The sequence below is a fragment of the Ciona intestinalis genome, chromosome 14 (genome assembly GCF_000224145.3).
Source record: "Ciona intestinalis chromosome 14, KH, whole genome shotgun sequence".
NCBI lineage: Eukaryota > Metazoa > Chordata > Ascidiacea > Phlebobranchia > Cionidae > Ciona > Ciona intestinalis.
In genome coordinates, this window is record NC_020179.2 from 3054313 (window position 1) to 3072030 (window position 17718).

Consider the following 17718-nt stretch of genomic DNA (forward strand, 5'->3'; position numbering starts at 1 on the left):
GAGAAAATAGAATAAAAAGGCATCCCATCTTCCCCTCCTACTCTATACTTGGATTTTTAAAACACGATTGAGAAAGGTATAAATACTGTGACCTTAACTCTCGGTTTGCACAAAATTTAACATGTTTGCGGTTATTATTTAAGTATGAGATGCTATTTCGGTCCGCAGCTGCCGAAATCAGAGCAAAATTTTCGGGCGGTATTGGAAAGTTTATTAAAATATAAAGATTATTAAACGTAACATGAAGTACCTGTGTCGGTAGGAAATAACGTCTACGAATTCCGGCATGCGGGGAACTACGAAATCGAACACGAATATTGTACGAGTATAATTTTATAACCGTGGGAAAAAGCGGCGAGATGAAATTCTCGGGAAAAAAACCGCTGCACCTTGAGCTTTAATACGAAGCGTTGTTGTGTTTATGTGATTACACTCTGATGCGGCAGCATGATAATAAAATCGTCACACACCATTTTCTCTGCCAGCGAGTTCGATTTTATTCCCACGAAAATTCGCACTCGGTGTCCTTAGGCATTAAATTCCCCGTCTTGTGATCCTTTGCACAATTCTTTACGGGACTTTTGGACTCTGCGTAGATTCTTATTGTTTAATTGTAATGTGATATGATGTTTCCGACTAATTGTTTCGACCATAAGAACTTTAAAGCCATAGTGAATAAAATCATACCGTTTCGTTCCCTGGTTTGCGCGCCAACAAGACTATCGTTCATTTAAACTTAGCGTAAGTCAGTCGCAGGCAAAATTAATTACTGTTTCCTACACATGCTATGCGCTACCGCAGAACAATAGCGCTGGTTTGGTTTACTACTTGCGACACACTCTGCATACCGCCACAAAAGCTATGGCGTCGAGAGAGCCTAGCGAACTTCTTTCTGGTATCTCGCTTGGAAACCTGAGCATAAGCAGATAAATAGTGAACAGTCAGGCTTACTGAAACAGTTACACCGAGTTAGCAGTTAAACCGAGTCAGGATTTTCAATATGAAAAAACTTTCACTGCATTCTCTGTTGATGGTTCTTGAAATTATTGCAAGTTTCACTGAGACAAACGGGCAAGCTATAGGTAAGTTATACTTGAACTATTACTTATGCTTATACATAGTAGGGTGGGGGAAGATGGGATACATTTTCATTCTGTTTTATTGTCCCATTTGGTAGTAAACAAGGAACATTCAATGAATTATAAAACCGTATCCTTACAACTCCCCCAACCCTATACTATATACTTGTATTATTATATGGGGCAGGGGAATGAAACAAATACTCGTGTAATGACGACTGTCGTTGCCCCGCCGTGCGAGAATTAATAAGTTTCGTTCAATGATTGTACGCGGGGTGTATTTTGTATCAAAATACCGTCGGATTGGTGGTTCGCATATACTACTATTATAGGCAATTATAGACCTTTTATGAGCGACACCGTTTGCAAATTTGTTTTACTGTTTTTATTAGCAGTGATAAGATGTTATCTTGGGACAAAACGCGGTACAGTGAGTCACGATGTTGCAATGACTGTTTACTATATAGATACCTGTTTCGTAGGAAACCGCTTTAACCAAAAAATACATATTTAAAGTTCGACCCCAATCGTGTAGAATGTTTAGTATGCATACAGTAATATTCCATAACTGGCAAATGCATTTACGTTTAGCTATACGGTTTTCACTTTCTACGAAATATGACCGATCGTGCAGGCCGCGGGGTGGGTCATCGCCTTTCCATGTTTGTCGAAATTTGATCGTTCAATTTAAAACTATACATTAATAGTCACGCAATCGTTTATTCCTTCAACTAAATGCTGTTGTCTATCCAAACACTTCAAGTTCGCCTCGCTTTTAAAGTCATTCAAGTGAAACCAGTGAAAAACCCAAACAATTCCAAACTCTTTGCGTGTAAATACTGTTGGCAGCCCGTGAGGCGAACCTACTATTGTGTGGATTTATGGTCAAATTTTATGGCGGAAATTTGCTGTAAATGAAAGGGTATTCCACTTAATTGTTAACATGGGCGTTTTTTATGGAATGGAATGCGCCATGCCTGTGCCAACTTTGGCTGGTGTCAGGTTACGCCTGTGTACAACAATGAATTTTAATCGCACGCGTTGCATTTAGAAGTTCTTATAGTGGTTCGTAATCTGTTAAAAGTTGGAATGGTACTACATAAAATATAGTAGGGTGGGGGGAGATGGGACACATGTTGATTTGTTTTTCTCATCCAATTCGGTAGTAAACAAAGAACATTCAAAGAAATATAAAATCGCATTCTTACGACTTCTATAGACCGTTGTTTATTGTTTAAAACACGATCAGGATATTTAAATATAATGTGCTAAGTGTGTCCCATCTTCTCCCACCCTACTATATGTCTTTATATATTAATAGTTTACACTGCATATCATAGTTTAAACACATTTTATATATAATTTTATGATTTCTTAAGTGCTGCTAAATACGTCGTAACCGACAAAATGCCCAGCGAAAGTATTTTGTAAGATACAGCAGTACCGTGGGGAAAGATGGGGACACTTTTAGCAAATAATATTCCGGTCGTGTTTTAAACAATGTGTCCCATTCTATCCCGGCCTACAATATATATTTCGCCCGAAACGGCATCATCAGTGTCTATTCATATAAAAAATAATATATTATAACGTTTAACGCAGTGAACAGCGGATGTACAACTGCGCCGGCAAGAGTTTTAAAATTGTACAAAGGGTGGCAGTTTCGAGGTGACTGCTCGCTACTCAGTGACTACCTTCCTGTACCTGTACCCCCCTTACCCCCCTTGGGTGGGGGATTACCCCCACCCCCTATTATTGACCCAGTTGTTAACATAAAGGTGAGTAACTTTTTCGGTGAAAATTGTTTATATTTTTGAAAAAAATAATTGTTAAAAAAAGCTCATTTGTCGTCTTCAGTTTTAAAACCGGAGACCAAAAAAGTATTTTTTATTTCGACTTTATAATGAAATAATAGTCATATCAAGTTCTGGGAAATACGTTACCGACAAAAATTAAGTCCAACAAACTGTATTTTGTTAGATATAGTCTGTGGGGTAAGATGGGACATCTTTAGCACATACTATCCAAATATCCTGATCTACCCCACTATATATGTTTCGCCTAAAATGGTGTCGTTATTCTTTTATTCAAATTAAATCATTCATTTTCTGTTTGAATAAGGCTGGTAACTTCCATAAATCGCTCGTGAAAATTTATCCTCATGTTGACAATTGAAAAGTCCACATCGGGTTGATTTATCAAAGTAACCATACAGAACTATTGGGGTGGGAAATTCCAAGCGTGTATATTCGTTTATAACCCATGAGAGGGAAATTCCAAATGTGATTTAAATTCTGATCAGACAAAGAAGCGAAACCGGATACTTTAAACAATATGCTTATTGTTAAGTCGCTAATATACGTTGTCAACTCCTTCAAAAAGACCAATTGTGGCCAAAATAAAAAAGGTCAACTCTGGCCAAATAAAACGAGCCAACTTTTGCCAAAATAAAATGGGCCAATTCCGACCACAATAAAATGGACCAACTTTGGCCAAAATGAAATGGGCCAACTGTGTGGCAAAAATAAACTGGGCCAAATATGGCCAAAATAAAGTTGGCCAATTCTGACCAAAATGAGTTTGGAGAGACTTGCTATATAGAATTCACCCTTATAGGATATCTATTTAAAAACATTGGTGTATTATATTACACAGTGCACAGTGCGGGACCAAGCTGGCAGCATTGTTCATTCATATAATGGGACAATTGATAACTTCGTGCACAAGAACGTCGATCCCTACGTCATCGAAAGCGTGACGTCAGACTTTAATTTGTCGTTTACCGTGGTAAGAAAAATATATTTCGTACATTTAAAAGGGTGAATGAAACTTATTTATCTTTATGTATAGCAGGGCAACGGAAGTCGTTATAACACGGGTGTTGTGTTTCGTACACCTAGTGCCCACTTACGAGTTACCACATATGTAACTTATTTACCCTCGCGTGGCGGAGCAACGAAAGTCGTTATAACACAGTTGTTCTGGTTTATACTCCTCGTGTCCACTTACGAGCTACCACGTATATAACTTTGTGGTGATTGTTATTTAGATTTTTTTAATTTTATAATCCTTGATCCTATACTATATTGAAGAAAACCAACAGGGATATAATTCACAACAAAATAACCTGCTTTCTAGTACTAATGATTTAACTTGACTTGCAGATATCGGCAGACGGATGTGCTACCCGGTTATGGCAGATCAAAGTGACAGATTTTGTCCAGCAAAGTTGCCAGGATTCAAAATCTACAACGGGTTCTATTATCAATCTGAACAAACCGTGTCACAATACCCTGCTGCGGTTAACCTGCGACTGTAAGTGATTTATTTTTAGACTGACGCCTTACTAGCTTAAACTGTGTTTGCTAAATCACATCAATAGAAACAGATATATAGCAGGGTGAGATACTTTTCTTTTTTTCTATTTTCTTGTCTTATTTGGTAGTAAACAAAGAACATTCAAAGAAATATAAAACCGTATTCTTATGACTCCCACAGACCGTTTTTAATTGTTTAAAACACGATCAGGGCTTTTGGATATTATGTGCTCAAGGTGTCCCATCTTTTCCCATCCTAATATATATGTTTTTTAAAAAAAAATACCGTGAGCACATAATAGCCCATTTTTTTAATCGTGATTTGAACAGTTATAAAAACTATTTTGGAGTCGTAATAATGCTGTTACAATTGTAAATGTTCACACGATCATGATACTTGGATACTATGTGGTAAAAATGGTGTCTCATTTCACCCCAACCTACTATATGTTAAATTTAACTTCATGACTTATTTATCAGTGGAACCAACGACGGACAGACCCGTTTTAGTTAAGCCTGAACAACTTAACGTTACGTGGTATCGGAATTGTGAGCCCATAACTAGAGACGAACAGCAGATACAAGAGGATAGGCACGGATTTCGAATCAACAATTTGCTACTTTCAACGTATACGGTTAGTTCATGTTCTGATATAGGAAAAATGAATGAATGTATCTTGTAGAAAATTTCGCGAATCTGACCTTGATCTGGTGCTCATACAGAGTTGAACGGTTCTTGTGTAATGAAATACAGAAAGATCTGGTGCTACGAAGACGTAACAGACAAAAATCGAGACAAACTAATTGTTTAATAAAGAATATTTTCTCAAACGGACGTACAGTTAGTCAAAATAACAGACTTTTTTATTATTGTGGGTTTAGCAAACGTAATTTTCGTTTTGTAATTTATTCATAATATAGTTAACTTTAAAGCTAATGCAAAGTATGTGTTTACAGACTTCTGCATACCACGACTTTGCGGCCGATTACAGCTGCGCAGTGATGCAAAACGGGCACACACGGTACATCAGACATTTTAAAATTTGTGTAAAACGTGAGTCGGTGTGTGCACCCTAATCTAATTGATCAGTATTGTATATATATATATACTGTGGGGGAGATGGGATGCCTTTAGCACTTAATGTCCAAATATCCTGATCGTGTTTTAACCAATTAACAACGGTCTATGGGAGTCGTAAGGATATAGTTTTATAATTCATTGAATGTTCTTTGTTTACTACTAAATAAGACGAGAAAATAGAGTTAAAAGGTGTCCCATCTTCCCCCACACTACTCTATATATACTGTGGGGAAAGATGGGGTACTTTTTGTACGTAATTGACCATTTTTCGACGGTGTTTTAACAATTGTCAACGCTCTTTTAGAGACATGAGACTACAGTTATATAATTGTTTGAATGTTTATTACCAAATAGAACAAGAAAAAATATTGAAAACATGTACCATTTTACCCCAACCTATAATGTATAAAGTGCAATCGAATGTAGAATTTATCACCAACGTACTTATATGACTTGTAATATTATACTGATGTCCAGAAAGTGTTATCCGTTTTCCCTGAGTTATAAATAAAAGTACTTGCTAAAGGTAATTGCTTCTCAATCACTTTAGGCACTGTATTGCTGTGGTAGCAGATTTAGCAATCTAGTTTTGCAAGGAATATGCTTGCAATATGTCATATCAGTATAGATATTAGCTCAGACGTAAAAACGCCCAGAGAATTGGTATTTAATTAGTTTTGAATGTGTGCAATGTGCAGAGGTTAGATAGAAAATGAGATTCTGTTTTACTTGGTTGCAGAAAGACTACGAGTTAACAGGTCCCGTATCAGAATAACACAGAATAATACGTATATATACCTCAAAAGAAAGCTGCTTTAATTTAGAGCTATCCTGATCGTGTCTCAAACAATTAATAACGAGCTGTGATAGTCGTGGGATGATAGGTTTATGATTTTTTAAATGATTACCACCAAATTAGACGAGAAAATGGAATGAAAAGGTGTCCCATCTTCCCCACTTTAGTATATTGTTTTTCTTAACAAAACTTTTGTAATTTAGATATACGAAAACCGGCTTTTTCCTAACAGCTCCTACGGATGCAAATCAGATACCTGTTACCACCGCTGAAGAGCAGGAAGTGACGTCAGACTTGAACAAAAACGTCACACTCACGTGTCATGGGTCCATTCCCCCGACATATCCAAACACAAGAATGGGATTTTATTGGGAAAAAGTTCTTCAAAATGGAACACGGTAATAAAGGACGGAGTTTGTCAGAATATTAACCGTTGTATATTATTGCATTTAACTGTTGTAATATCGTCAATATGTAGTAGGTTGGGGTAATATGGGACACAAGATATTTGAATATTATGCGCTATAGGTGGCCCGTCCACCCTCCGCAGTAGTGTATATATATGTATATAAACATTACAAATATATTCCTAAAAAATATGACAATTTCTTGGTTTCTGACTTCTTTATTGTTGTATTATATTCGCTATTATATAAACACATCATAATTTCTTGATTATTTTACTGTTTTAAAACGATCGGTCGTTTAATACTTAATTTAATGCTGTGTTCGAACTTATGACATAAATTCTGACGCTAAAATTACACTCAAGCTATATCAGATTTAAATATTCGTTTCTATTTACAGAGAAAGATTATGCGCCCTTTCCCAAACAGTCGGTGGATCTAGTCATAACAACTGCACAGAGTAAGCTTTAACTTAAATTCAATGTATTTTTTTCCTCTTGGATTTAAAAGCCACGCTTTTTAACATACAAATTAAATTATCAGAACTTTTTATCCATAGCGTGTTTAACAACTGTTGTTTTGCTGTTGATTTCCATTTTTTAAGTAACACGATCTTCGCTATCGTTTTATAATAAATAAATAAGCATATTTTATGTATATGGTATGTTACATCATAACATTAGGTCACTGTAAGCTGAAATATGAATACATAGTGTAGTAGGGATGGGAAAGGCGGGACACCTTTAGCACATAATATCAAAATATCCTGATCAAGTATTAAACAATTAACAACGGTCTATGGAAGTCGTACGGTTTTATAATTCTTTAAATGTTCTTTGTTTACTATACCAAATGGGACAAGAAAATGGATTAAAAAAGGTGTGCCATCTTCCCCCATCCAACTATATTATGCGCTGACATTATCTATCTTACCCCACAGTACAATGATAATTTTTGGCTTAGGATTTCAGGTGCGACAAACTCAAGTTCGGTTTGTGCTAGTGACCCGGGTTTCAAAACACCAAACTGTACTGATTTTACCCGCGAAAGATTTACAATACAATTACGTATCTCGTAAGTATTTCTCCAACCCAGTGGCCACCAATGGGTTGTCCAAATTATCCTAAATCAAAATATGAAAATAAAAAACCACAAAGTAACATACTTTATAACTCGTAAGCGGGTACGAGGTGTATGAAACAGAACACCCGTGTTATAACAACTGTCGTTTTCCGGCCACATGAGGATAAAGCAAGTTACATTCATTTATGCGTTAAATGTTTGAAGCGCCATTTTATTGGCTTTATTTCAATTACCAAAGTATAGCTTACTGGCAAAAATCAAGTCCAACCACTAGTTATTAATAGAGAAATATATTTCGCCTAAATGGCATCGTGAGTCTCTTATTCAAATAGAATCTTGAACTTTTAATATTTAAAGTTCCATGAATTTTAACAAACCCTATAAAACAAAGTCGATTTTTATAGTAGGGTGGGAAAGATGGGACACCCTTTTTTTCTATTTTCTGGTCTCATTTGGTAGTAAACAAAGAACATTTAAACAATTAGAAAACAGTATCTTCACGGCTTCCATAAACCGTTGTTACATATTTAAAACAAGACCAGGATATTTGGATTTCGTGTGCTAATGGTATCCCGTATTACCCCACCCTACTTATATATGGCCTAGTCTATATATTCAGGTTTATTTAACAAAAAAATTTCATATTCTACTTTTTTAACAAAACTGTTTAAAAATGTGTTGAATCTACAGGAAAAATACCCATTTTTTACATTTCTAACAGAAACGTTATGAGTTCTGATCTTGGCTCTTATATCTGCTATGCAACGAACACACGCGGGAAGTCATCAGCAAATATCACTTTAAATGAAACCCTCTCACCACTGCCACCTAACGACGAGTTAAAGATTATTCTTGGAGTTGTAGTCGGTAAGTGATTTTTTCAATTAGATGACGTTCGAACGTAACTATTTTCTCGTCCCACTTGGTAGTAAACAAAGAACATTCAAAGAATTATAAAACCGTATCATCACAACTCTCATAGACCGTTGTTAATGGTTTAAAACACGATCAGGATATTTAGATATTATGTGCTAAAGGCGTTCCATCTTTCCCCACAGTACTATATGTTCTACTTTACAGGTCTGGTGATTGCAAGCGTGCTTTGCATTCTTATCGTCAGATATTTTATCACCGATTTTCAGACAATTTGGAAAAAATACTTTGCTTCTTACGAACGATGTAAGTTGTCATTTTTTGTTTCTATCAGAAGTTTAACTTATATTTAAACATAAATGGCTCGTTTATCTGCTAGGTGTAGCGACCACGCTTATTTTCTTCCAAATAAATGTAAATATATTTTAACTGTAAGCGTGTTTTGACACCTGTTGTTTTTTTTTAATAATTGCTAAATCTCTCTACTGTAATGAAAGAGACAAATAAAATTCGTAATTTCTTATTATTATTAATATTATTTAAATCAACTGTATACGGAAATTTATACATTTTTTTCAATAAAATGCTGCAATTTGAGCGTGAGTTTACCAAAGATTTTTATCCTTTTTTTTATAAAATTTCCAAACAAATTGTTTTTTTTTCTAAACAGCCGTTAAGGACCATGCCGCGTTTTTCTCTTACTCATTGAGCCATGACGGAAATCACGTGATCAGACAGCTCAATGATTGGTTCACCTCGAAATCGTATCGTGTTTATGACGAAAACAAAGAGGACAGTGGAGGTAATACATTGAATTTATAAACTATACTAACATATTTGATTTTATTGGAATATGAGACGGCGCCATTTAAGCGAAATGTATAGTATACTGTGGGGGAAGATGGAACAGATGGGACAGTGTTGTTTAAATATGTTCTATAAATTAAAGTTTAAATACACCACAGGTCTTAGATACACTGGCGCAAAGCAAAATATCCAAATGAGCCATCGTGTTGTTATTGTCCTCACCGATGCTTATCTAGATGATGAAAACGCGTTGTTTCACACACAAACGGTAAGTGACGTTCGTATGTAACTTATTTATCCTTGAGTGGTGGGGGAACAACAGTTGTTATTAAATGGGTGACCTAATTTTCACACACCTTGTGCCCACTTACGAATGGCTATATATGTAACTTATTTATCCTAGAGTGGTGGGGTACCGTCGTAACGACAGTTGTTATTACATGGGTGTCTTGTTTCATACACCTCGTGCCCACTTACGAATTACTACATATTTAACTTATATCATCAAGTGATGCGGGGTAACGACAGTCGTTATTACATGGTTGTCTTAACTCACACACCTCGTGCCCACTTACAAGTTACCACATAACTCGTTGTGGCGGGGTAAACGACCGTCGTTACAAAATGGGTGTCCATTTTACACATAAAATGCCCACTTTAATTAGTTACCACGTACGATTATTTTACTGATTATTGAATAATACCAGGCAATTCTTGAACTTGTACTGAACGACGCTGTGATTATATTTATCGAGACCCCGAATATATGGAAGCGAATTAAAATGGACCCGTCTTTTCGATCACTTCAGATGGCTATGGAACATCGTGTAAGTAAACATGGTGAATAGCTGTTTTTGGTAGTACACAATGAACATTCAAGGAATTATAAAACCGTTACCTCACAACTTTTATAGACCGCAATTGCTTAAAACAGGATCAGAATATTTGGATATTATGTGTTAAAGTTGTCCCGTCTCCACCCTACTATTAAAGAGACAGAGTAAAACTATGTCGGGGTCTTTTATCCGTTGGTTTATACCTAGAAGCTTATTCTTTATGAATGTAGCGTCCTATATCTTCAACACAGCGGTTGTAAATAACAACTATACTTAACTGTTATTTATTCTACAGCGTAATCACGTAATTCGATGGAAGGGTTCAGACGCGGAAAGTCAGCATAAGTTTTTCAAGAAGCTCGACATTGTTATGCCTAAACTACGAAGAATGCCAATCGTGATACAGAATGTTGACGTTCGGTAAGAAGCTTCAAAGTCAATTTACCTATTGCATTCGTTTTGTTCAATATACAGTAGGGTCGGGGAAGATGAGACACTTTGTTGGACGAGACTTTTTTTTAATTTCTTTTTACGGACCCCCGTTTATTCATAATGGGCCATTTAATGATAACGAGGAAAATAATGTTACAGAATTGTTTGACAGTATTATCACGACTTTATAAAACGCCCGTCAAAGCTAATTACTATTTTTAAATATTGAAAAAAAAAGTAAAATAGAAACAGTATATTTTGAACAGGTAAAAAATGCGAAATAGTAGTGTGCTAATTTGAATTCTCGCCAAATCATGGTAAAGCCGATGTAATTTTTTTGTTTGCGTGTGTGAACGATTAAAACTAGTTTCATAGCTTCATAAAACAACCTTGAATATTTCGTACAGTTTGATTTTGTCTTATTAAACTAGTTTTAGTTTTGTAAAAAACTGAGATATAAACATGAGGAAAATAGGCAGCGGTCAATATGACTTTAATTTGGGATAAAAACAACAAAAAATATCGTTTTTAAGTTATATATATAAAGTTTACTTGGCAAAGGAACTAGTCGTTTCAAAACATGATCAAAATACTTGGATATTCTGTGCAAGAGGTGTCCTATCTTCCCCAACCCTACTATATACATACAACTGCATCTTGTGCATGTATTATTTAAATTGTAGTGTATGGGGGAAAGATGGGTTACCGATAGTCCTTTATATATTTCCTAATCGCGATCTGCAACAATTAACAAGAGTCGTGAGGTTTCCGTTGTTTAATTCTGCAAACAATCTTGATTTACTGTCAAATTGGACGATAAAAGAGAATGAAATTGTGTCCCATTTTAACCGATCTTACTATACTTAAATTATTCTTGTTTGTTGCTGAATCTCCATACAGGCAAACAAATTCCTATCGCTTAATATTTTACACCGAAATCATCAGATTTTTTTCACTGTTCAAACTTTATATTTTTTAAAGGGTTTGAGACCAACAGAGGTTGGAAAAGAAAAATATCTCCTAGTGGCTATTTTGGTTGAACACTTTGTGTAAGGGTGCGACATGGCGGTTGATAGCCCAATCTGCAGAGTATGGCTGTTCCTGACAAGATCTTGCGCGTGCAAGACGGTTATTTTTCGCATGCACGCGTGCTATCATCAAAAATCGGCGTGCAAACCACGTACATTTCCTAGCCACAATAGGAAATCCTACTTAATTTAATACGTATTTTTTCATTGTTTAATTAACTGGCTTGTGTGGGACAAATTATGGCGTGCATAACCCCAAAAAAGTTTGCTCATGCACCATACTCTGCAGACTGGTTGATAGCCACAGCAGACCAGCGGTCTAACTCTTATGAGATGCAATTCAAATTATTCTGTAAGACTTTGAATCCATTACCGTACACCGTTGCGAATTGCTAAAGAAACAGTGTAAAAATTGTTGCAGATTTTAAGCCAAAAATTAGAATGTTTCGTTTATTTTTTGTCATTTGAATCAAGTGCACTTATTTCGTTGTTCCATAATGTTTTAGTTCTGTTTTTATGTCCTGTTTATTTTCAAGTTCCTTTTTATAAGAATAATTATAAAGCTACCAAAAATTGATTTGCCAAATTACTCTGACAATCAGTATTGTAGCATAATCTTAATTCTGACATCCTTTATGTTATTTTTATGAATTAGTATTTGCGCCTTAAAATTTACATTGCTTTTTCTAAACCGCTGCGACTGATTTTGTTTATAACGTGCTACAGATGCGTCAAAACTGAATAAACATTTTACAAAAAAAGTGCAAAATATGATTGAATTTAAAAATGTACTGTCTGAAGCATTTTAACTAAATGATGAAATGTGATACAGTTAGTTTGCTGAAAATATTAAAAATTAAACGCAAATCGCAATGCAAGAATGAATGAATGTAACTTATTTAGCTTCGTGTGCAACTACAGTACAGTATAGTTACAATACAGTTCAACGTCAGTCGGTATAACACGGGTGTTCTGACGACATAAAGGACCCTGGTGTCCTAAAAATTATTCTTAAGAATTCATTTAAAATGATATTTTAGGTATAAACGGATAAATTACCCAACATAGTTTTTCTTCATCCATTCCATCGTAATACCAAGATCATATTATTAAAACCAAAACCATTAATGGAAAGAAACACAAATCAAACACGAGTTAGAAGATTTATTGAACAAAAAATGACACGTGAATCAAAAATGTTCACATTAGATTAGATAAATAGCTAATGGAAACTGATCTTAACATTTTAAATGACCAATTTGACATACAATAAAAAGATAACAAAATCTATATACAATACACTAAATAGCAGCATCTGCTACTTATTTTTAACATTATATTCATGTGTCATAAGTTATTCTTGGTAATTATAACTTTTGTAAACTTGGATTCTGAAATGTTAAAAAAATTGCAACACAATCAAAAAAAAAACTATTAAAAGAATTTATTTTGAAAACGATTAAAATACTTTCTAATTTTGAAAAATACAGCGTGTTTCAATTTTGTATATTGTTTAAAAAAAATTGTTTTTAACTGTAAGCGTGTTTTAACAACTGTTGTTTTGTCGCTATATATCTTGTCTTTTCGTTTATAATGTTTCTAAATCTTCGCTACCGTAATCGAAGAGACAAATAAAAAGTTATTATTATACTGAAAAAATTTGAAACACAAGTAATAGTACGATCCTCTGGCCAAAAACAAATTTAAAAACTTTCCACTCTGTGTTGATATCCTGGTGTTTTTACAAACTGTACATTAAACTTGAGAGTCCGCTGTTCCTAGTTCATTAACAGAAAATATTTTAATTTTAATAAAACAAAAAAATCATAAAATGCACCTAATTAGTTACCTACTAATTACATAATTTTACAGTCTTGCTAATGAGTTTTGTTTTTAGCAAATTGCATTTTTAAGTTTAATTCAGGTGTAGGGTAAAATTTAAAATTAAAACCAGCGGGAGTGTATAAACATCATTTGGCATGATCCATAGAGGTTTTACCTTATACCATATGAAAATATTTACATATGATTCGAGCATGTAAAACATATATTTCAATAATACCACAACAAATATTATTATATGGATTATGGGACATATATTTTATACCATAATAAACTGTTAACAACTCAGTCTGCAGAATATTGCAGTTCCTGACGAGATTCCGCGCACGTGCTATTATAAACAACTGACAAGCAAATGGAACATCTTTTATATCATATTTAACTATTAACATTCAAACCTTACCTGAAGCATTAAGTTCAGTAACATTAGTTTCAGTACTGATGCCTCGATGGTAACCGTTTGCTCTTCCATTACTTTTCTCAACCATTAGTGTTGGGAAACTAGTGGAATGGGGGTTTATTTTGGGCATTGCTACATCAAGTTGAAGCTTAAATTTATGCAGTTTGAATTTCTTATCATCTGACCACTGGATAGCATGATTGAGCTGGAAAAATGAATGAATGTAACTTACTTTATCCTCGCGTGGCTGGAAAATGACATTCGTTATAACACGAGGTGTTGATACACCTCGTGCAAGTTTACGAGTTATCGTGTATGTTACTTTGTGGGTGATTTTTTTTGGATTTTTTATGTATGGCTGATAAATTGGACAACCCATCAGTGACTACTGGGTTGGAGCAATTGCCGTTAAATGTCTTGTCCAGGGACACATACACCCACAATGCTAGCAGCAATGAGCCTTGAACCAATTAACTCTGGGTTACAGGCAGGTACACTAACCACTTTGCCACGACGCGGGAACCCATCACAAAACTTTGACATGAGATGAAATTACTTTAGTTTTAAAAACACATAACCAATGTTAACCTTCAAGGCCCGGCAAACCATTTTGCAACAAGCATCTCCTTCGTTGGCTTTCTGTTTAATGAACTCCCGGATTCCTGGAACAAGAATAAAAATCACTTTTTTTCCAGAATCGATCATTTTCATGAAGCTCTGTAGAAAATATAACAAACTAAGTCATTAGGCAACCCATTAGTGACCACTGAGTTGGAGAAATTGCCGTTAAATGTCTTGCCCAAGGACACATACCCCCACAATGGTAGCAGCGACGAGCCTTGAACCCATTACTTCTGGGTTAGAGGCTAACCAACTCTTCTTTGGCGCCAAACTTTTTATATTAAAACTAGACAAAAAAATACAAATAGAATATTAAAATGTAACAATTTATTATAATACTTTCAACACAAATCTAAAATCGAAATAATGCATCATTTTAGTTTAAAACGCATATCTTTAAAAATAAAAAACACCTGTTGTAGTCTGAACACACTCCAGCTGTCCTTGATGTATTCAGAAGTTAGAATAATAATCACTCTGTGACATTTTGCCATTGATTGCATGGAACTTTCAGCAATGTCTACAATAAATGACTAAATGTAATTTGCTTTATCCTCGCGTGGCCGGGAAAACGACAGGCATTGTAACATGGGTGTTATTACACCTCGTGCCAGCTTACGAGTTACCAAGTATGGGATTTTGTAGGTGATATTTTTTGGGGGATTTTTTCGACAATATTAATGAATTTAGTATAAAAGATTATAAATTTTGCATATAGTAGAAACTAGAAAGTCAACAAAATAATATAAAATTCACGTCAACAAAATGATCACAATATATAACTGGATTGGAAAACCCCCAAAAATAATAACAGTCGCAATATAGAACTAGATTAGAAAACCAACAAAAAATAGGAAGGAATGAAATGATATCAGTCACAAATATATAATTCGATTGGAAATTCAACAAAAAACATTAAATAGGAAAGCCACCATAATAATAATAGGTACTTACATCCATTATTTTGGCCATCACGATTTTCATCAAACAAACGATAACCAAGGCTCTTTAGCGCATCTTGTGTTGCCGCTAAAGCATCCCGTAATTCCTGTTGGGAGAAAATGTCCATTTCAGTTGAGAATTGATAGGACAGGTAAGCTCCAAAATCATGCTTCTCTGAAAAGTATTAAATAAACAATTGAACTTTAATTTATTTAGAAATAAATGAAATTTTATGTCTCTTCGGTCACGATAACAAATAGCGAAAATGTTCACAAGAGCAAAAATATGGGCAGTAATGGTAAAACTAGTTGTTAAAACACGCTTACTATAGAAACAGAAAAATAAAATACTTTTTTAATAAAAGGTGACCGTTACACCCTACAGACAATATAATGTAAAATAATGTTAAAGTTCTAATCAGAAGAAAAGTGTATAAGGAGTATTATCAATTGTGTTATGAGTTATTCAAGGTTTGGAGCTTTGTAGTTACTAGTTAGGTATGTCTATGTTAAAATACAGTTATTGTATTTGTACAGGTGTTTCTCAAACCATGTTGGTTACAAGGGATGTATTTATTATGTGGAAAAATCCATTCTTAATGTTTTAAAATTCTTTAAACTAATAAATAAATGAATAAGAATCTACTTTATCCTCGCGTGGCCGGAAAACGACAGTCGTTATCACCTGGGTTTAACACCTCGTGCCAGCTTACGAGTTACCATGTATATATGTTACTAATATTTCTTTTAGCTTGAAAATGTCAAATTTTAATTTTTTTTAACCCAGTATTTGTTTTAATGTAAGAAATTGAAACTAGATAAATGTATAAATCACCTGTTGTGTAGGATTTAAAATATTTCTTCCAAAAAGCTTTTGTATAGACTTGAAAACAACAAGCTAACAGTATGACAACAATTATAATTTTCAGCAAAACACTCAGGCCAACTGCGAGGCCAATAACTAAAGGCAAGTTGTTAATGCTTTTTTCCGTTATAACCACAGATGCGTTACTGTGGCCAAAATTTACTGATGTTGTTTCAACTGAGACAGTATAAGTTCCCAGGTCACTCCTTTGAACATTTCTAAAAGTAAAAGGGATGACAAAGTCATTGTAATAACTGGTATTACTAAACACTGTACTAAGTACGTTTTAGAACATAATAAAAGTTGTTTTACTATATTAAAACAACAGTCTATATAACACGAGTGTTAATTCACCTCGTGCCAGCTTACCAGTTAGATTGTAGGTTACTTTGTGGGTAAATATTTTTTTGGAGGGATTTACTAGCATGCTCAAAAATTAATCTACAATTTTTCACGTCATAACAAAATTTGCCAATAAAGTAATGTAATACAATTTTCTAAAAAAGTTTATGTGATATAAATTGTAGGCCATGATGTAACATAAAAATATTTAGCCTATGTAACTTTTTGTAGCACTTGTATGTAACTTATTACTTTATCTTCACGTGGCTGAAAAACGAGAGTCTTCAAACATGTTTTTTTTTGTTTCATAAACCTCGTGCCAGCTTACGAGTTACCGAGTATGTTACTTTAAGTGCGACTTACGGTATATGAAGACGCAGTGTAATTATTTCAGGATCTAGTTGTCTTTCTGCAGCTGTAGCAACATGATAGTAGCATGTTTCTTCAAGGTTACTGTTTAATACAAAATATATTTTAATGTATCAGCATTTTACCCAAACATATATTAAATAACCTAACTCTCTATGTTGACTTTTACACTGATCCCTAATTGGCTGCATTTTTTCAGTTTGTTTGCTATCCAGACACACTTAGTAAAAGAACCTACAAATCTGCAACCACCGGGAACTGTATACACAACCCATATTTTATTAAGGGAACAACTTCATTTGGGAGCTGTGATTAAGTTCCCCAGACCAACCGTATATATATATATATTAAAAAATAGACAAAACAAAAATTTGGTCAGGCCAATATGAAATGGTTTAGTAAAAAATTAACAGGAGTCAATTAATTTTCCTAAAATGCTCGTATACCCCAAGGGTAAATACAGAAATTATTAACTAAATTAGACAAAACAGATGCTTTATTAGAACTGCAGCAGATTCGAATCATTTTAGAAATAACAACTTACTACGGAGCAAGAGACTTTTGGAGTGTCGATACTATAATGTGTTCCCTTTACGGCA

At 34.5% G+C, this 17718-nt stretch overlaps 2 protein-coding genes across 2 annotated transcripts; one reads left to right on the forward strand and one right to left on the reverse strand.

Annotated features, from left to right (window-relative positions):
- The first annotated feature begins 804 nt into the window (after positions 1 to 804).
- LOC100183325 lies at positions 805 to 12500 on the forward strand. Its single transcript, XM_002131373.4, has 16 exons — positions 805 to 1082; positions 2682 to 2857; positions 3735 to 3866; positions 4244 to 4394; positions 4877 to 5031; positions 5354 to 5450; positions 6506 to 6671; positions 7081 to 7140; positions 7644 to 7754; positions 8485 to 8630; positions 8844 to 8942; positions 9307 to 9438; positions 9602 to 9711; positions 10151 to 10270; positions 10575 to 10699; positions 11693 to 12500. Exons 1-16 carry the CDS (start codon positions 1001 to 1003, stop codon positions 11697 to 11699), a joined length of 1869 nt encoding a protein of 622 aa, XP_002131409.1. The 5' UTR covers positions 805 to 1000; the 3' UTR covers positions 11700 to 12500.
- Positions 12501 to 12888: 388 nt separating this feature from the next.
- LOC108950088 lies at positions 12889 to 17718 on the reverse strand. The gene is made up of 8 exons (XM_018814885.2): positions 17664 to 17718; positions 17114 to 17203; positions 16379 to 16626; positions 15557 to 15718; positions 15016 to 15122; positions 14570 to 14698; positions 13985 to 14186; positions 12889 to 13517 (listed from the first exon to the last, which is right to left on the reverse strand). Exons 4-8 carry the CDS (start codon positions 15669 to 15671, stop codon positions 13495 to 13497), a joined length of 576 nt encoding a protein of 191 aa, XP_018670430.1. The 5' UTR covers positions 15672 to 15718; positions 16379 to 16626; positions 17114 to 17203; positions 17664 to 17718; the 3' UTR covers positions 12889 to 13494.